This window comes from Halyomorpha halys, unplaced genomic scaffold (assembly GCF_000696795.3).
Source record: "Halyomorpha halys isolate HHAL.00 unplaced genomic scaffold, Hhal_1.1 Scaffold367.1, whole genome shotgun sequence".
Taxonomy (NCBI): domain Eukaryota; kingdom Metazoa; phylum Arthropoda; class Insecta; order Hemiptera; family Pentatomidae; genus Halyomorpha; species Halyomorpha halys.
In genome coordinates, this window is record NW_027115775.1 from 585,599 (window position 1) to 607,931 (window position 22,333).

The 22,333-nt window shown below is 30.5% G+C and overlaps 1 protein-coding gene across 1 annotated transcript in view; it reads right to left on the reverse strand.

The window, feature by feature from the left end:
- LOC136797117 (synaptogenesis protein syg-2-like) overlaps positions 1 to 22,333 on the reverse strand; it is a 188,688-nt gene that overhangs the window by 107,768 nt on the left and 58,587 nt on the right. The window contains exon 2 of the mRNA XM_067052762.1: positions 3,877 to 4,009. Coding sequence (XP_066908863.1) covers positions 3,877 to 4,009 — 133 coding nt within the window. The remainder of the gene's footprint in view (positions 1 to 3,876; positions 4,010 to 22,333) is intronic.

A 22,333-nucleotide genomic window follows, 5' to 3' on the forward strand; every position in this document is an offset into this window, starting at 1 on the left:
TTTTTGTTATCAAGTAAATAGTTTATAAATAGTTCTTTGAGTGTATATGATATATTAGTGTTGTTGTAAGCGCATGTTTATGGTTTTGTTGAATTTGTTTTTTAGCAGCCTGAAGATGGGGGAAATCTCCCGAAACGTTGCTGATGATATGAAATAAACTATTGTATTTTAATAAGGAAGAATTTGTGTCATTCACTAAATCCAGTTTAATTCCATAAGACTCTTCCAGTAAAAAGATTATTAAATTTAGAATAATTTATAATTATTTACTCTTATTTTTAATTTCACAATTTCGATTTACCACTTAAAAAAAACTTCCCGAAACTCTTTCTCAAGTTTTTTATAGCACAATAGTCACTTTAAGTATAATGTAATTTAGCTATTAAATTTTTACAAATAAATATACGATGACCATGGTCTATCTGATATATGACCTTGAACTATATAAAAAAAAAAATCAAAATGGATAAATAAATTAGTCCAGATATTGATGAATATATAATTGAACACGACATATAGTCTTAATTATATGTTGATTTTAGTATATCTTCATATTCAGATGAATTCACGAAATAATAAGATTCTGAATTAGTAAATAGTATAATTCATAGAATATTATATTAAAATTGTTATGGTTTGTTATTATTGAATTTAATATATTATTGCCAGCAATATAATTACTTTAAATATATTATATTATCCGGTGCCAGTAAGAACGGTCATGTAATATTGTAAATCGCATCGCACTGAACAGCAGTTGAACTTTTCTTTACCCGATTATAGCAAAATTGACAACAATATAAAATAAAAAAATAAATGAATCTAGGACACACATTGATAGGATAAGGAAAAGAAAGTGTGAGCTGGGCGAGGTCATTTTTTACAGGGCAATTGAAGCCTTGGGAGAAAGAAAGGCAATGAGCTAAGTCCTAATTAAGTACGTGAGCTGTGGAGGGCTCCTTCTATTTCCCGCCTTGAGGACACAAAGGCTTATAGGCCTCTCTTCTGCTCTTTCATCCTGGCCCCCCACACACGTTCAGAATTTAAAAATAATTAACTAATTATAATCTTGATCCTATTAATTAAACTTAATAACAACAATATGAAGTTTCCGTTGGATGATATTAATGTCATTACCAATTTCACATATATAATATTCTCTGGACACCTTTAAAATTAAAATTAATAAACTAATTTTTTCTAATTTATGTAAGTTTTTTTTAGGTCTTTCTTATAATCTCTTTATCGCATACATAATATTCATTTATCGACGTTTCGGGAATTTTTCCCTATCTTCAGAATAAACCATCTGAAAAATCCACAATCCCATAAATATAAATTGCATTATAAATAATCTTTACACTTTCTTGAGACTGTTTATTTTTTAAAATAAAATAAATTTTATCCGCTTAAAGTCTCAAAACAATTTATATTTCTTTATAAGTCCGACGTTTTGGCCAATTCGGCCATCCTCAAGGACAGACAATCTTTATACAGTTTTAGCTACATCAATTTTTAAAAAACTTTATGCAGTCTATTCTGCCCAGATCATTCATTTTAGTCCACAATTACTCTATTTTGTCAATTCATATTTAATTAAAAGTTTCAATTACGAAATCATACAAGAGGCTGAATGTTTCGGTTTATCGCAGAGATTCATAAAGGACAGTAAATGCATTCAGAATTGTTTTCTATGAAGTGGCGTGCGTAGTTGCAAATATGCCTTCTGTTAAACTTCTTATTGAAGAAAGAAATAAGTATTATAGATGAATTCCTCGCTTCGTAAGAGAATGGGATCACTCAGTGGCAACCGCGTTGTGAAACGGTAGGTTCCGGAAGGTGGACTAACAGGTTGAAACCCGTTTTTAGTTCGTGGTATGGTCGTAGACATGGTGAGGTAGATATTTATATTACCCAGCTGTAAACTGAACAAGGATGATTCAGAGCCAATCAGTACCGCTTTTGGATAAAACCGCAGAATGCTCTGCAATAGAGAAAACAGCGGAGCATATTTACATATGCTTCACCGAAGAAAGAAATGAATTAGAGAAATCTTTTGGAGTGTATATTACACCAGAAAACTTGGTGAGCCTTATGTCGCGCTTGGACCAACATCGGGCAGTCATGAAGAAATTCGCGAAAGTTGTCCTTAATAAATTAAAAGCGCAATAGATGCTAGAAGAAGTGATTAGGATGGAAAACTAGAATTGGCATATGACAGACGAATGTCCAATGTAGAGAAGATGACGTGAGACGGCACTCAGCTATTTCCCTCCACGAAGTAATGCGTAACGGTGGTCCCGAGGAGAAGAAGGAACAGGTGTGTGGAGGTGGTTTTGTAGAGTTAAAATCTTACATACGGAAAGGTACGGGCACATTCAAGTCCTTTGAACCGACCATCATAAAAAAAAAAAAAGGTTTCGCCCCTTTTTCAAGGCTTCGTCAGGGCTGTCAGATTGAAACAGAGACGACTCGTCATGTCGAAAAGTGGGGCGAAACGTAGGTTTATAATAAATAGTTTTCTTTTACTATTTTGATACCTTTATTGACCGCCACTCGGACTATCTTCCCACAATCTACTTCATATGGTCAACTACCTTCTTCCAATGGAAATCTTTATTATTTCATTCTTACTAATAAGTGAAAACTCCCCAACTCTATACTGTATCTTAATTTTTTAAAATGGGTTTTGTGGTGCAGGTGTAGAGTAAACTTAGAAACAAGTTCCTAGGCCATCGGGGATTTTCCTTGTATATATTTTTTAATGCTATATTGAATGAACACAAAATCAATAGAGCCTATAGTTTATACTTTATTATACTAAAGTTTTATACTTCCTTTTATGTTTATCCCTTAAAGCTGAATCGAATGTATAAGAAACAAAGTAACTATTAGTAATATATGAGGAGAAGATGGTTGGGGGTGCGGTCAATGAAAAACATAAATAAGTACGATCATCCACGGTCAACTATCTCTCATAATTATTAGTAATATAGTTCATAAATAATTATAGTTTTTATATATAAAATAAAATTAAATGTATGTATGAATTACGTAAATTAAATGTATGAAACTACTTACGTATACTTTTATTATAAAAGGCTTTTACATTTTATGTATAAATTTCATATTGTTTTATGTTTAAAAAAGTACTAAGTAATTTACATAAATTATATTAGAAATAGTAGATTAAAGACATAAATAATAATTAGTACTTATTTGTAATAATAATAATATTAATCATCATTTATTGTTATTAAAAATCACGTTGAATAGTATATTAAAATTAATATATTGAAATTGTAAAAATGATTATAATAAATACATTTAGTGATAGATTTTTGGAAAAAAAAGTTAAACAGTTTATAATAATAATTGAGATTATTAACAAAATGAACAAAAAACTGATAAGTATAGCCAATACAAGAAATTTCATGAAGAACTAAATTTTTTCAATAAATCTCCAAAATTTATCAATAAACCTCACTAATGAAGAATTTGATTCATAACAAGTTAGAATATTAATCAAAACCAAGTACCTTTCATGTAGGAACTTTTAATGAGTATTCGTTAAATACACTTTAATGAAACAAAATTAACTATTTTTGATAAACTATATATATATATATATATATATATATCTTTTTTTTTAGCTTTGAACATCATCAATTGGAATGTTCCATTATTTCAACTACTTTTATATAGTAAATATAAATTACAAAAGAGTACACACATTTATGAGTTATTTATTTAATTTTATCAATATTTTGGAATGTTTGAAACTATCTTACAATTATAAAGTGAATGTTTCACACCTAAGATCCCCAATTCAAGGAACTGCCTAGTTCTAATTAGTAATTAAAAAAATATATATACCTGTATAATGGTTTGGTGGCTCCTTCCCTGAACCAAAGAACCATATAAACCCTGTCTTCCCTGTGGTTTGGTTCGATGTTGCAAGGAAGTTCCGCTCCTCTCCCGAGTACGGCATCAACAGGCTCCAGCCACACTGTTGAAAAAAAAATTATATGTATTTTGGACAAGACCATGAGAGAGATCATGTGAAATGATAAAAATAAATGAAATAGAGATACCTGTAAGCTTAAAGAAAGAAATTTATAATAATATTACAATTATTTGTTAATTATAATTAACATCCTTAGGCTAATGAAGACACCAAATCTAATAAGGCTTATAATTACTGATTTATTCAATAATATATTTTTTAAAATAAGGAGGTTGGAAGCCAATAAGCATACAAAGGTGTGTTCATAGAATATAATAATCTATAAAGCCATTTTAGGTGTGCTCGGAACAGTTCAGTCATTTCTACAGCATATCCAGTCTTCAACAATATTTAACGATGGTAATGTTAACCTAAAAAAAAAAAAAAAAGGTTCATACAGATAATAGTCCGATTCTAAACAAGAATGGACACAATTGATATTTTGGAGGAAGTAATATCCGAGTTAGTGCTTTGTTCAGAACCTTTTGGGTTCGAATCTTACCTGGGTCAGTCCACATTTATTTCTTGGTGGCCCTGAGATCTTTGTCTATTTCAATGTCAATATTTTCAGTTTTTTATACATACTGTTTATATCGTCTTACCTCAAACTGAACTATCAATTTTTTTATTTGTTTTCTTTTTTTCATTCAGTTACGGTCAAATATTTAAATATTTGAGCCACTTATAGGAGTTATAAGAATCTTATTTTTATATCTCAGCTTCTTTAGAGCATAAATAAAAGTAAAACCGATAGTTTATTATTTGTTTATGCCTGTGTTTTAATTTTTATAAATTAAAAAAATCGTAGCAAATTCTATAAGTATGCTGGTAGGATGTAAACCATTTTCTAAAATTAAATCACCAGATAATCATTATTTGATGCAATTAAGGGTTATATCTATCAAATAGAAGAAACAATAATAACTTATAAGAAAGACGTATTAAAAATAAAATCTTTTAAATTCAATGAAAAATACTCATTGTCTCTTTTTGCAAACTTAATATACAATTTTCTTTTAAATACAAATTCTCCAATCTAAATGCGTATGTGTACAAGTTATTTCAAAATTAGTATTGATAAGATATGGAAAATTATCCACAGTTACATTATGAGATAGGACAAATAAAAAAAAGAGGTTTTAAGGATCAAAGTAATACTACTGATCAGTTACCAACCTGCCTTCTACGCCACAACCCCTGATGAAGACCTGAAACTTAGGTCGAAACGTCAGCATAAAATAAATAAATATGGTTTTGTTTATTTATGTTGTTCTTTGCTGACCGCACCCCCCCGACAAATTTACTTGCCTATTTATGGAAAATACATTTAGGGGATGTATAGCGATCGTGCAAAATTTTGAATTCGAGTTTTCGATGAAAATTCACGTTTTGAGGTCTCTGAGTCCAAATAATTAATGTTTAAAAAGTACAAATGTGCACGTTTTTGTGTGCCTGTGTCTGTGTCTGTATGGAAACAACTTAGCTCAAATACGAAAAGTCCTACAACATTCAAATTACACAGTTTGGTCATGTACACACCTTGTACTTTACAGTAACCTTTTAGTTAAAATAGAAAAAACTGGAAGTTTTTAGAATCGATTTTACATTTTTTTATGATTTTCTAAAAAATAGTAAAGATTCTAACGATTTTAATTAAACACAATACATCAATGTACAACTAAGTGATATTTTATACCAGATAGGCTCAATCATTTTATATCATAGCATATCAAGTTATACCAGATAGGCTTTATCATTTTATATCATAGCATCATAGCATATCTCGTTATACCAGATAGGTTTTATTATTTTATATCATATCATCATTGCATATCACGTTATACCAGATAGGCATTATCATTTTATATCGTATCATCATAGCATATTACGTTATACCAGATAGGCTTTATCATTTTATATCATATCATCATAGCATATCACGTAATACCAGATAGGCTTTATCATTTTATATCGTATCATCATAGCATATCACGTTATACCAGATAGGTTTTATCATTTTATATCGCATCATCATAGCATATCACGTTATACCAGATAGGCTTTATCATTTTATATCATATCATCATAGCATATCAGGTTATACCAGATAGGCTTTATTATTTTATATCATATCATCATACCATATTACGTTATACCAGATAGGCTTTATCATTTTATATCATAACATCATAGCATATCACGTTATATCAGATAGGCTTTATCATTTTATATCATATCATCATATTATATCTCGTTATACCAGATGACCTGTTCTCACAGTTATAAAAAATAAATAGATAGAAAATAATAAAGAATCGAGACCACCCGATCTCTTCACTTCGAGAAATCCTGAAACAGGAATTTTTATATAAAGTTAAAGTTGTAGTTTCAGAAATATCTGAATTCAACCTGTCTATAAACTCCTGATAGTTATGAAACTTTTAATTTATAAAGTTATAAGCTACTAGACTATTCGAAGGAGACCGCGGTTATTTATTCTACGTTTTATTAGATAAAATATATACGTGAGACACATTAAAAATAAATTAAACATTGAGCATGGAAAAGTTTCTGAAGAGTGAAGGACCTGAACTAGAAGAGCTATTAAAGATAACCTCCGGGAATGGACGTAGGGAGGTCCATAATAAGGGCGCCCGCATCCACCTATACAATCTAAATAGATAGTATAAACTTCTCAGGAGTAGTCAGCTCCCTCTTTTGTAATAGTCATTACGGATTCTGTTTTATTTTAGTTGATCATCCGAAAAATGCAAGTCTGTTCTAACAGTAAAACACACAAAAAGTGTTTTTCTGTTTGGAGTTTGCAAATGAAAATAATAGTAAGAAAAGTGGTTAGTAAAAGTATTAAATTTGGGAAGGTATTTTATAAAAGAATTTATGGGACAAAGGCAATTAGCCGGCATTTAATGAATTTTAAAGGAAAAAATGAAAACAAAGTAAAGGAATCCTTGAGAATGACCTAAGTGGTCGAAACGTTGGAAGTTTAAAAAGAATAAAGTTGAGAAAAAGGATCAAAATTGTTTTTAAAGAAACTAAACCACTCTCAAACAAGTATATTAATAAAAAATAAGTCTAAGAACAGATTTAGATTGAAAACAGACAATTATCCGCTTTTTAATTTTTTTTTAAATTATTTATTTAATGTAATTTACAACTGTACAAAATAATACAATAGGTAAATATGTAGTATGTTTCATATACACTTGAAAGTCTTGGGAAGGAACCACCCATTGGTGGGACTTCAAACATTAATTTAAATTAGAAGGTCCCGTGACCATCTTCTTTTCAGACACCTCGGAGGATTACCAGGGATTGTTAAGGATGGAAGATTAAGAATTAATGGGTTAGGATGGTTAAGGAGTTTGGAATAAAAAGACGCATATCTGTTTTGGGTCAAATCTGCAACGAATTTAAAATTTAATGCTCAATTTTTATTATTGTCCTATCACTTATATGTTATCCATCGCAAGTGTATCAACAATATCCAAAAGTGTATTAAGTCGTAACGAGTAAATTTTACAATATCCTTAGTATATTACAATATAACTTATAAAAACTATGCATAAGATAAAAATAATAAAAGTGTCCTCTGATATTATTAATAATTCATTCTGAGTTTCCTTAAGTTCAAATAACCAAGTCCCTCAAAATAGACTGTATATGTAAATAGCCAACTCAATAAAGTTAAACAAAACTACAAAGGCCTGGGATGTTACAGAAATGTTTACCTGAAAGTTTTTCCGAGCCAGACCATCAAATTCATCAAAATCAAAATCAATTATTTATTATGGGACCAGTCCCTTTAGAATAATATTACATACATAAAAATTAGGCTTTAGAGCCTTAAAATAAAATACAAAATTTTCATAATAGAAATGAAATTATAAGATATAATAAACATAATGGATTTTAAAACGAATAAAAATAAACAACAATAATAAAAATAAAATATAACAAATAAAATAAAACCATATATCATATCATAAATCATAAAGGGACTAAGTTCTAATAAAAGAATCAAATACAAGAGAACTAAAAATAATTTTAAAAAATGTGCAATTACTGTTTACATAGATGTTTACAAATTCAAATCAAAAACATTAAATTTAGAAAATAAATAAACTAAACTAATAAACAACAATATATTTTAATGAAAGAAAATCGAATGAAGTAGTAATTAGAATTCAATCTTTCTTGATCAAAATCTCTAGATCAAGTTAAGTTCATAAATCTCATATGGATCCTAAGCCATATTGGTATTGTTGACAACGAGCTAGCTGACAAAGCTGCCAGAGAGGTACTGACACACTCTGGTCAAGGCACCGCCTTCTTACCACATCAGAACTCAGTAGATCCCTTAAAATAAAAATATCGGAAAGATTGCAGACCATGTGGGATGAAAGCTCTCCGAGTAAATTAAAAGAAATCAAAAGACTAGTAAAACCATGGTCGACATCCTACCACAGCAGCCGCTGGGAGGAAGTTGCTCTAACCCGCTTGAGAATAGGCCATACTGTCCTCACAAGCTCTCGCCTAGTCAGAAAACTTCCACTCTAACTTGCCAATGTTATCAGACTATTCTCACGATTGAACATTCATAAAGAAGGCCTTCATTAGTCCCAAAAAATAATTAGAATAGGACTGACCCCAAATTTATCTGAAGCTGTCACAGACGAAAAAGCTTAAGTCATATTGGTTTTTAAATTAGAGCTATTCTTCGATTTTAATTTATTTTTTTCTTTACGATGGAATCATGTACATATGTGTGACATCATGTGAGTGAATATCTAAGTGCGGAAAAATGTTTTCCGTATATAAACAAGACAAAGAAAAACAGCCTTCATATCACAATTATAATAACTATAAAAAACTTATTAGAACAAAACCATCAGTCCAAAAGAATAGCACCTCCTCATTTACCTCCCGCGAACAGTTATCACACTCGAAGGTAAGAAATCGTGCGCGAATACGTACTCGTATATTTTTAGTTATATACAAGAACAGGTACTTTTAACTTAAGAGACTTAAATAAATTTTATTTGATAGATTTAGTATTAGTTTTTATATGATTGTTTAGGTACATACAGTTCTCCCGCTTTTTATACCATTGCCCAACAAAAAAAGAAAGGTTTGGAAGCATTAATGTGATTGCTGGATTACCTTGTATGGTTTTTATACTCAATTCAGTGCTAAGGTTTTCCATTAAGTAGCAAGAATTGTGAGCTGTTTTGAGAAAGATTTTATTTATTAACTGTGTGTTTTTTTTTATATATGCTTAATAAAAAACTGTATGTAAACGAATTTTAATGAAATTAAACGGTAAGAAAAAATTAAAAAAAGATCATAAATAATATTAATGTGTTTTTGTAATAACGAAAAATTGTTACTAAATAAGACCAAAAAGAAGAGAAAAAGCATGGAGGTAATAGAAAGGTTAATAATGAGAAAACTAATATGTAAGAGAAAGGGCTCCTGATGTAGCGTTATTAAATCTGCTTATATCGGAAAAGGATAAAGGAAGGGACGGGTGGTGTGCGGTACAAGGATTGCGGTATAGCGGTAAGTGATGCTGGACCACTAAGCTAATAATTTCCTAATGAAAACGGGTCTGGCCTGGCCATCGCATAGGGTTGGCTAAATAACTACCATTAGCTCTAAGGATTGGATGTTGTTCCTCCAGGCTATGCAAATTGTGTTCCAGCCCAGAATTAGCCAGTATAAGCATGGAGACAGATTGCCAGGCCATCCAATCCCCTTAGCCATAACTTGTTTATATTTGTAATCTTGTCCAATCCCGTCTGTGCCAGATCCCTATTAACCTAACTCCGCTTCGGCTCGCCCAATACAAATCCAATCTACGACTTAGCACCCCCTTCAACGTCCCCTTAATCGTCACGGATATCCGGACCAAATGTACGCTTTCCTGATTTCACGTTTACTACCAGGGCAGGGTCCTAAGGTAGGGCTGATACAGGCACATTAAGTCATCGTATCCTGTCCTACCACTTTATTTAATTAATTATGGATTTTTTGAGAGGAAGTTTGATTATCTTAATCTTTTTAAATGTTGAGATGAAAAAAAAATTCCAAATAGAATATAAACTGTTCTTTATATTGCTTGTATAACTTTTTTTTTTAAATACTTTTTATCTATTCATAGATATTACAATCTGCCACAAAGTTGTGGGCAATAAGTAATAGTGATGAATGATCTCATTCATACTAAAATAAAATAAATAAATGAATGAAAAAAAAATCTCTCTTAAAATATATACAAACAGAAGAATAAACAATATGTAGGATATGTAGGTCATGGTTTAGTGTTCTATAGTATAGTCTTATAAATTAGTAGTTTGTTTTATAGTGAGAGATGAGAAGTCCGGCTGAGCAGTCGGTATAGTTGGCTGAATCGTCTGTTGAGTTCTTGTTTTTTAAGTCTAGTATGTTGGTTCCAGGTGAGTCTTTTGTCCAAAATGAATCCGAGGTATCGCACTGTGTCGGATCTGGGTAGAGGAATATTGTTAAAAGTAACAGGTGGACAGAAGCTGCGGCGGAGTGTGAAAGTCACATGGGTGCATTTCGATTCATTGACTTTTATCCGCCATTGGTTTCACCATTGCTCAATCCGGGTGATGTTCAACGTTTCTAGACAATTATCCCATACTTATAGACAACAATACATTTATAGTTTATAACTACAATATTTACATTATTGCCTTTCACCATTGGTGCATTAATCTTTCTCTGTAGCACAAACCAATGGCCATATAAATATAAAATATCAGGGAAAATATGTGAGATAAAATTATCTCACTTATTTATAAATCATAATTTTAAACTATTTTTTTTTAATTATTTATTTATTGTAATTTACAACTGTACAAAATAATACAATAAGTAAATATGTAGTATGTTTCATATACACTTGAAAATCTTGGGAAGGAACCACCCATTGGTGGTACTTCAAACATTAATTTAAACTAGAAGGTCTCGTGGCCATCTTCTTTTCAGACGCCTCGGAGGATTATCAGGGATTGTTAAGGATGAAAGATTAAGAATTAATGGGTTAGGATGGTTAAGGAGTTTGGAATAAAAAGACGCATATCTCGTTTGGGTCAAATCTGCAACGAATGGGATGTTAAGGTCTTTATGAATGAGTTTATTTGTGACGTAATAAGGAGCATCAAGGATTTTACGTAGGATTTTGGATTGTAACGATTGGATGCGGGAAGAATTTGATGGTTTGGTGGAGCCCCAGAGCTCAATTCCATATGTCCAAAAATTTTAAACTTAAATTACATAATGGATAAAAATTATACATGTGAATAAGGAGGTAATAAAACAGCATATCGGCCATGTTAATATGTCCAAAGAGGTAATGCCTAATACAGAGCATTGGTTTATGCTACAGAGATAGATAAATGCACCAATAGTGAAAGACAATAATTTAAATAATGTAGTTATAAAACAATTTAAACTATAAGTCTTAAACTATAATATAGATGACATGATTTCAAAATGGAAATCGAAAATATTACAAATATATAGTAAATATGACTACAAGATTTTTAAATATACACATATAACATAGATATAAATTGTTGATAAGAATAACTTAATGGTTACAAGTTCAGGATGTAAAGGTGCATGAATAGAGGATAATTGTCGCGAAACGTTGTACGAGCAAAATATATAATAGTTTATATTCTTTTTGGGATTTTTTTTTTCACTTCAACATATAAAAAAATAATATTTAATTAAGTATTTTTTCATTTTTTTAAAGGCATTTGAAGAATTCAATCATAGAAATATATTTAATACACCTATTAAATATTCTTGACACGACAAAATATAACATAATATTATCCAAGAATTTGCATATAAGTAGCATGTCAAACAACCATTTCTTTTCAGACGTGTTAAACTTGGTGTCAGTCAAGAGGTGTCCCGTGAGTGATTTATTCAACTACTCCGTTCTCCAAAATAATTTTAGTTTCAGCTAACATTTTAAAACTATTATCATTCTTATTATAGTTAAAAAAATATAAGAGTGAGAGATAAATGCTTTGTTCTTACAAGTAGTGCTGCTCAATTATATTAGATTGCTACATGGCTCAGCGTACTTAAAAGAACTTATAAAAGTTTTATTTAAATTTAAAAACTAACCATATTTCAAAATATTTTTATACGCATACATAAAAAATAATATAAAAACTAAGTAATGAATAAATGAATACATAGCAATAAGTAAAAAGTCAAGTCACTTGTAATTTGGGCGCCAAATCCCAAATGAGTCAGTAGTGTCGGAGAAAAGCCGTGGACGGAGGAAGATGGTTTTTTAAATTGGAATTTGGGATTCTATGTATCTAGAAACATAAAATCTCAAACTTTGAAGGAGGTATACATATATTATTTTTATTAATTACAAAGTAATAAGCCAAAATGGGGAAGAGCGTAAGGGAAGAAAAAAAATATGACGCAAAGAGTATCTAATATTAGGCATTCGTTGCCCAGCAAAAACATGATTAAACTTAACTAACGTTTATAATAAAACCGTCGCTATACCGATATAAACATTTTTTTTAAAAATACAATTATTCTAAAACGCTCCTGCAAATCAGAGGAAATTGGAAGAACCATAATTTATTGACGAGGTATAATGATTTTTAATTAGTTATGCGGGAAATGCTATTACAGTCTTCGAAAACGATTAGATGGATATTAAGAGACTCTCCAAGAATCTGAGAAGAAGCAGATTAAATCGGCTTACTAGTAGACAACGAAGATAAAAAAAAAAAATATGATAGTAAGTCAAATAATACAATCCGGCAATAAATGACATATGATACTCGAAAGTAGGTAGTCAAACATCATATTGAGGAAATTATCTTCAATAAATTATCAACTGACTGAAATAGATCAAGGACACAGTCTTCTCTCTTTTAGCAACACTGAAATAAGAAAAATTTGTAGCTAAGAGTTTATAATGCTCTGATATACGGCTGAGAGACCTTTTCTCTAACCGTAAAACAGAAAGAAAGTAAAACAATGGGAATTTAAAAATTAAATGAATTCCTTTAAATGGAGGACTTCCACAATGACTGGAGCAATATGGAGTCAGAATGGAGGAAAACATCAATAGAAAACTGCTTGTAAAGATTAGTCAATTAATACGTTACAATATAAAGGAAAAGAGGTTACGATTGGAGAAGCATATGGCAATCCATCAAGACAGTTCTACACCATAATGAATGCCATTATAGTTGACAAGGGATTACATAAGAGGCCAAAACCAGATGGATGACACAGACTCAATAAAGATACGAAAGAACTATTTCCCTAAATTGGTAGACATGGAGATGGCTGGTTTGTAGTCCTAAGATATACAAGGTCTGCACAGCCAATCTAAATATAAGAAGTCGACAAAATATAGTTATCTTGGATATCAGAGGAACCCAGGTACCTATCTGGATAGTATTTTATCGAAGCTTTGTGTTTCTCGTGACTCCTGCAATTTGACGAGAATTTAAGGAGAAAGTTTTCAGGGTCATAAGAAATAGTAGACAAAGGCACAAAAAATAACGGTAGCTTTTAAGTTCTTTGTGCCGTTATCAATTGAAGATAATTTGAGAATGTTATTTTCAGTTGAATTACGCCAGAAGCGATTTCTATAACGTGTTTAGCTCACTCAAGTTAAATAACTTCAACGTTGTAACCATTCAGTCCGCTATCTATCCAACTTTCTCCCCTCAAATGATAATTAACTTTTTGACAGTTCGTATCACCTGATGAAAAGTCCTACACTTCGCTATTATGCTCGGTATAATTTCAGTATAAACTAGGTTAAATACGTTTGTAATTGGTTGAAAATTGTAAAACTTGAAGCAGTACATTTCATATTCGCATTAATTACCTGCCAGTTTCATCTGCTTAAATTGTAATTTCACCCCTGACTCGCCATTTATAATAGTTGTTTGACACGTAGTTAATTTAATAAAATTGAAATGGGTTTCGAGTTTTGTTTATAAATAAGCCCGTTCCAAGTAACGAAATATTTTATTTTGAGGCAGTAAACAATCGGCACTCGAATCAAATATTGCTGTTAATATTATTCCATAGAGAAATCAAAAATAATTTACACTATCGGATAAATAAAATAAACAAGATGAAAACTTCTTTTCATTCATATAATAAAATTAAATTAAAATATATGGATTCCTGTAATATCGGAGCCATAATCCATACAAATGAATTGATTACCATTAATTTAGATATCTCTTAAAGCAATATTGTTGTCATCTTTAATTAATTCGGCATAATAAAAAGAAAGGTTAGTAAAGTTGACTTCGCAGACACTGCAGGATATATTGTAGGTACAGAGAATTTGAATCCAGATTTCTTGATAGAGTCAGAATAAACAAGGTAGGTATTTCATTTTGTTAATCTTTTCGATATTTTGGTAAAACTTTACACAAACTAGATGAAACAAATACATTACAATTTTATAACTCTCAGTTTTAACTAAAATATAATTGGATAAGTAACAGATTGATAAACAAATTTGGACCAAATTTGAACCTAGATAGATAATCAAGATATTACGAATATTTAAACAATATTTACACCATCTGAATTTAAAACATACTCATCCACAAAGACCTTAACATCCCACTCGTTGCAGATTTGGCTCAAAACTGATATGCGTCTTTTCATTCTAAACTCCTTACCCATCCTAACCCATTAGTTCTTAATCTCTCATCCTTAACAATCCCTGATAATCTTTGGAGGCGTCTGAAAAGATGGCCACGGGACCTTCTATTTAAAATTAATGCTTGAAGAACCACCAATGGGTGGTTCCTTTCCAAGATTCTCAAGTGTAAATGAAATATTCCACATATTTACTTATTGTATTTATTATTATGTACAGATTTAAATTATATTAAATAAAAAATGAATTCACAACGCTTAGCAGTATCGAATTATTGGTTCGTTAAAAAATAAATTATAATAAAATATATTGAAATTATCTATAGTCCAACTGATACCCAAACAACAAAATCCACCAGAATACCTTATTTTACATATCATGGGCAAAATCTTCGAAAAACTCATTTTGAAACTCCTATTTCGTTGATTCCAATCATATAATCCCTGATCACCAGTTTGGATTCTGAACATCTTGCTCCACTATCCAGCAATGTCATCGTCTTGAACAAGTCTCACACCCGGGACTACGTGTTGCAATATACTTTGTAAATTTTTTTTTCGGTTGTTTGATTGGCTCAACAGATCTCGGAGATCTTTTGCCACCTAAAGCTGCCTTCTTCCCGTCTGCCTACCTCGACACGTGTGATTCCGTCGAAAACTCTAATTTGTTTGTTGTCGAAAACTCTAACTATGCCCTAGCAGAGTTCAGTCTGCTATCACTTAACTGTTCACGTTCCATAATTCCCGAGATATAGTTTTTCAAAAAAGTAACATTTCTATAAATATATACTGAAAAATCAGTAGTAAGTGACTCTGCAGTGGGAAACCTTTATTTTAGAAACCACAAGACGTACAGATGTCTATTAGCACTGAAATTAAAGCTAGTTTCGTGCGCTATAAAGTAATTATTTTTTCCTAGGATTAGTAGTTTTCATATTTGCCAAAATATATTCACAAGATGATGATTTCTTGTTGTTTGTAAAAAAATTTTAGTTTATGATGAACTATATCTCAGGAACCATTTGATATACAGATATCTGCTACTCACTAAATTAAAGCTAGTTAAATGCTCTATAATTTAGTTATATTGTTTATGTTTGTATGAGTAGTAGTTTTCATGATATTTGTATATGAATTTTAATTTCAAATGTGTAATTTTGTCCGAACATCTAGTAATCAATTTATTTTAGCAAATATTATGAATACTACTACTCCTTCGAAGATAAACGTCTTTAGCACATTAAACTAATTTTAATTTTAACTAATAGACATATGTATGTCGAATGGTTCTTGAGGTATAGATTACCTAGTATAAAATTCACAAATTACTTATTTTTCAGCACATTTTTATGAAATAATGCTTTAAAAAAAAAAATTTTCTCGGGAATTGTGGAACGTTAACTCTGTTAGCGCTCATATTTTAGAAATTACTCTACTTTAAATGATGCCATATTAGGTTTTCTACTGTTGTTTGTAGTTTCAACGATATAGAGCTCAGAATGAAAAATTATTTTGTTAACGTTTTGGAACAGCCACCATTTTTTAATCCCTTTTAACTTTACTTGGTAGTCTCATAAATATTGACAAGTAGTTATACATATTTATCATTGGAGTAATAAAAACCTGGGTTGAAATACCTGACTTTTTTCTCCTCTTGAGGTCATGTACCATAACTTCTAATTCCTTATGCATTGCTTTATTTATGATTTGTTATGATTATCTCGCATGTGAGACTGTGTTATTCATACAAAGAAACATGTGGTTACCAAAAATATAAGACAGCTGGAAGGTATATACCAGTAGGTAAGAAGATGACTGTGACAAGTGATTTAGGGGTTGAGGTGTAATATACCTTTGGGAACCATAAATAAAGGTAAAAAGTAACAGGGAAAATATGACTACAAAACACTTATTAATGGTGTGCTTGCTCTGGAAAAATAATTCACTCCCAAACTCCTTAATGTTTAATGCAGTAATCATAAATATTAGCTGATGCATGTGAACGATTGAAGAATCTTAAAACAGAGAAATTTTAAGAGTAAACAACACTATTAGAATATCACTATTTCCTCACAAAACCATTTTCACCTTCATATATCTCAATTTTTTTGACATAAGATAATTAATAATGTGATATTAAAATAAAATCTCAAAAATGAAAAAAAAAGATCTTTTTTTTCAAGCAGGATTTCGAATTAATTTATACTAGTTCATCTAAGAGTTATAAAATTGTATAAGTTTTTTTACTGGGTATTTCAGGTCTTAACAGAAAACGTAAATTAAGGATCTTGGAACCAGAAAAAAATTCCTATGAAAGTCTATCTATAAGGACTTAGTATAGTAGATATTCACGTCTAAAGATTTTAATTGTTATTCATTATTTAGATCATAATGAATAAATTAATATTTTTTTCCAACAACTTTAATAATACATTTTAAACAGTGTCCGATAGGCACTGGATATGTATTATTGTTTCCTAAGTTCCGATTATCCTTCTTCTTAAGCAATTAACAATTTAATGTCATCACAAACAAAACTTTCAACTATGCCTAGTCTAGAGATCGTGACTAAACAATTCATTATAAATAAAATATTTAGAAGGGAATGTATACTAAAAAAGACTTTAACGGACATACCCTCATGAGAAATATTTTTTAGATCTTTAATTCACATTTTCAGTAGGGATACTCAATCTTGAACTGGGGTGAAGATAAAAATATGTGAAAATAGCCAATAATATGGTTTAAACATTACGAAAAAGTATAATGGATTTGTAAATAATACAAAATTTGGATATTAAGCAATAATAACCATTTAATTACATACCAAACTATCCAATCCCATATCACAACCTTTGAAGAATGGTGTCAAAACTGAACGATTAAAATATATCCCATAAAATCACCTTTACCCTTTGTTATAACCTTAGCGACTTCTCTATAACATTCTTTATTAATAGACTAACTTGGAACCATCACACAAGGTTGAAAGGTCTGGAAACTGCACGTCGATTTCGACTATTATAGCACTCTCTGGACAACCTGTATAAATTTCCAATCAATTACACATGACTGTAATAAGGCCTATCTGGAGATACGTAGTTCAACTTTGGGGTTCTATTAAACCTAAAAGATTCCTCTCGTATCCGATCCCTAAAACCAAAAATCCTTCGTAAGATTCTCAAAGCTTCTTACTTTTTCACAAATGAAATCATCCATAAGACCCTAATGTTCCATATCTAGCCCGAATCAGATATTAATCCTTCAATTGTAAACTCTCTCACACTAGATTCTAACCTTGCTTCCTCTTCCATTCCTGACAATCCTCCTAGGCGCCTGATAAGATTATTGTTTTGAAACTTTCCAATGCAAACACGTTATTAGGGTTCTACCTATTGGTAGTTTCTCTACATGCCTCTGTCATATCTGTATGGTCTATCATCAAATTTACTATATATATTTTTATGGAAAAAAATATCAAGTTTTTATTTTTTTTTCATTTATTCTATAAAAACATTAGTGTTAATGTGGTACAAAATTTTCCCTCTGATTATTTTAATTAATATTATAATTTATTTTTTGTATTATCCAAGGTTAAAAACTTTCATTTTTTCTTAATCTGAGAACTGATTTCCCTCAGTCAGTTCAAGAAGTTTTTTTCAGGCCGTGGAGAACATTTGCAAAGAAAAAAAGATAAACCTAAAAAAAAAAAAAAATAAGGCAGAATCTATGATAATCAACTATTTAACCAATTACCTTGTTCTTAAGTAATTGTAACTGCTTAAATTAAAATTGCAATCACTGAAGTACAAGCACAAATATGTTTATTTTTATACCAGAATGCATATAAACATAGAAAATACATTATGATTTTATATATCAAAATTCTGATGACCCTTGTTTCGGCCACATAGTTCCTGCTAAGGGGGCTTGGGGAAATTTTCCGGAATTTTGTGGCTTATGAGATGCCCATGGTTATGCTATATTTTTATTGCTATGTTTTCTTCTTACCCCGTTTCGGTCCCATATTGCATTTTGGGCCTGACCTGCAGCCTGAAATTTTTGTGATAAGAAAAAAATAAGAACACGAGGAAACATCACATTTGTTCAACTTGACTAATCTTTATCGAACAGCCTGGGATTATTATACATTGTTAAGCACAGTTTGATCAATAGATAATTAAATAATATTTTATTCCATGGACGTTTGATATCTGAGGTTTCGTTATAGTAGGGCGAGGGAAGGGGGCAGGATTAATTGGGCCGTGAAGGGATGTAATGGTGACTTAGCGAGTTGATCTAATGTCCTCCAGCTAATTGACTTGTTACCAATGCTACCCGCTCTCACTATCATTAATTAGTGTCCCATCGCAGCCCCCATCTCCTAATTTCACCTGCCAGCAAGAATTTTGTCATCTAATGAAAAAAAGAAAGAAAAGAAATACAATCGGTGGTGATAATAAGTAGCAATTAAACTTTTTACTTCTTTACTTGCTCAACCTGAAGTAAACTAAAAGATTAACTACAATAATGAACGTATTAGAACATATGTTGACATATTTAAATTGGACTTTTATAAAAGTTTATGGACTAAACTATCTGATACTTCTTGCAAAGCGGTTTATTCTAGATTTTATTTCCTCGGAATTTTTTATGCTTTTCATATTAATATATTGAATTGAAAAATACACTTCTTTTATAATATTATCAATATTCTGTTTGGTAATAAAACGTTTCGGGTTTCCCCCATCTTCAATTACACAATATTTTTTAACAAATAATGTGGTAGGCTAAAGAAGATGGTTGGGAGTGCGGTCTGAAAATAACACAAATAAATTGAAAAATAAATTATTAGTGCCTACGTTTCGGCCAGAATTTCTGCTTTCATCAGGGTTAAGAACAAGCTAACAACCAATGAATAAAAAAAATAAAAAGAGAAAATATATACAGAATGATTGTAAATAATTGTACATAATCAAAATTATTGAAAATTAGAAAATAAAACGTATATTTAGTTACTCACATATGTAAGTAAAATAACATAATTTAGGAAATAAAAATATAAAGTTATATAATGCAAAAAAAATAAAGAGATACGAATATTTTAATGTAGTAATAATTTAAAATTAAAGTCATAGAAAGAAACGAAAAAATAGAGAAAGAAAATATGCGTATAATACTAGAATAAAGAAACAAAATATAAAGTTAAGTTAGACAAAAGAAGTGAATAAAAAATATGACAATAATAATATGTGGTGAACGTGTAGTAACTAATAACGTGGGTAAGGAAAAATAAAAAAAGAATAGAGAAGAAGGGGGTAAAAGAAAGAGAATAAAAAATAGAACTCACCCACCTGTAAGAGATCGGAAATCTAAGTGAGCCCAGGGGCGCGTGCGGTAATACGTGAGTTAAAAAACATTTTACAAAGATGACGAAATTACCGAATGGTGAGAATACGTTACAAGAAATTTGGATGGGTAAAAATAAGAAGTATAAAATATTTAAAAAAATAATTAAAAGAGGAAAAACGAATAAAAGGTTGATGACAATTTTTTTAGAAAATGTAGAAAGTACCTTACAAAGATGATGAAATAACCGGAAGGTAAGAATGCGTTACAAGTTATTTGGTATATGAGTAAAAAAAGAATCATCTTTAATTAAAAAATCTTTTCTTTTTTTAGCATTTTAATGACCTGAAAATATAGATTATGTCCTTTTTCATCATGTTATTGTTTCAATATAGTTTTTTAAACTATATTAACGATATTTTTTATTCTTTTTATAATTAGTATGTTGATGAATTCTGTTCACCCGTATACTGAAGTGGAATAAGACGTAACCACGTCGAGCCAAAGAAGAGAAAACTGTTGATACTATGTCTGGCTTTTGGACAAAAAGTAAGCCGAGATTGCTTCCTACTTGTGGCACTAGTGTGCGCTACAGGGCAATGGAGTGACTCTCAAGAACAAAATGCCTAGATGGTTGTTGCAGCTAATTGGGTCTCCTTTCCTTCAGTAAATGGCCACTATAAATCCTCTCCCCTCCCCCTCCTTAGGATAGTTTCTTCCTCCCATATCTGCCTTAACTAGTCTTACAATTTCAAGACTTTTTTTTTTTTATTGTCGGTTTCTTTATTTCTTGAGCCATACCACTTCTTCTCTTTTATGGTATATAATTATTCATTTAGTTTACGTTGAGAAGTATTGCGTTGAAATAAAAATGAATAAAACAAGAAATGATACGGGAAAACAGAAAGATAAGACATCTAAATAGGCCTTAAGAAACTGTGTCACTTATTGTCAATTGATTCCAGACATTCATAATATGGTTATAATTGCTAATAATGAATCACCTGAATTACTTTCGAAAAACTGATGTCTTAAATCTTTTTTTTTTTTAATTATTTATTTATTGTAATTTACAACTGTACAAAATAATACAATAGGTAAATATGTAGTATGTTCTTAAATCTTAAAATTGAAATTGTGAAAATGTTGGTCCTCCGGTTATTACTTTATTTTGTAGCTTATACAAAATACATATTTCTTGGCCTCGAAATTTTGGTTGTGAATTTAAACTTTCAGCTACAAGAAATAAAGGAAACATTTTTCAACTGTAATTGGTATTATTATTATATGTATTTTAAAGATTTATTTACGTTTATAGAACTAGATCCAACATTTGTTGTTAAGTGATACGTTAAATTAAAATTCGTCATATTATTCGAAATTTAATGGGGAAGAAATATTGCCGAGAGCCAAGAAATTCACTTCTGGAGTACGATTGATAGGACACATGCTATAAACATGTTGTTTAGAGGACGAAGGTGCATCCAAGTGGTATTTTACGCTATTGTATGGTTGTGTAGCACTGGAGGATATCGTAGCTACGTTGAGGTCTCCTTAGCAACCTCATGCCTGCAATGACGCTGGTTTGATCTTGACCAGGTGGGTTGATTTTTCTTTAGTGGCGGCCCCATGTAATGAAAACTGAGGCCTCCCAGCCAGGTTAGAATAGGTTAGTTACCTCATGATTATTGTAATTTATTAAAAACAATGCAAAGGTTTTAGCACCACTCTTCGTTTTTTATGATGGAGTTGATGAATGTTTTTCAAAGACAATAATTTGAATTTTTTTCGAATATTTTGATATTTTATTAACTGGATTTAGTGAATGACAACAATTTCTTCCTTATTACAATATAATAATTTATTTCATATTACACAGCAACGTTTCGGGAGATTTCCCCCATCTTCAGGCTGTTGTTTCACAGTCATGCTGCAGCACAATTCGCAGATTTTGTAAGAATTTTACATTAATATTTTTCATACGGTCTTCATTCATAACCATATTGTTATTCTAAATTTAATAATCCTTTGACTGGAAGATTCTTAAGGTATTAACTGGATTTAGTGAATGACAACAAGAATAAATGTAAAATTCTTACAAAATCTGCGAATTGTGCTGCAGCATGACTGTGAAACAACAGCCTGAAGATGGGGGAAATCTCCCGAAACGTTGCTGTGTAATATGAAATAAATTATTATATTGTAATAAGGAAGAAATTGTTATCATTCACTAAATCCAGTTAATACCTT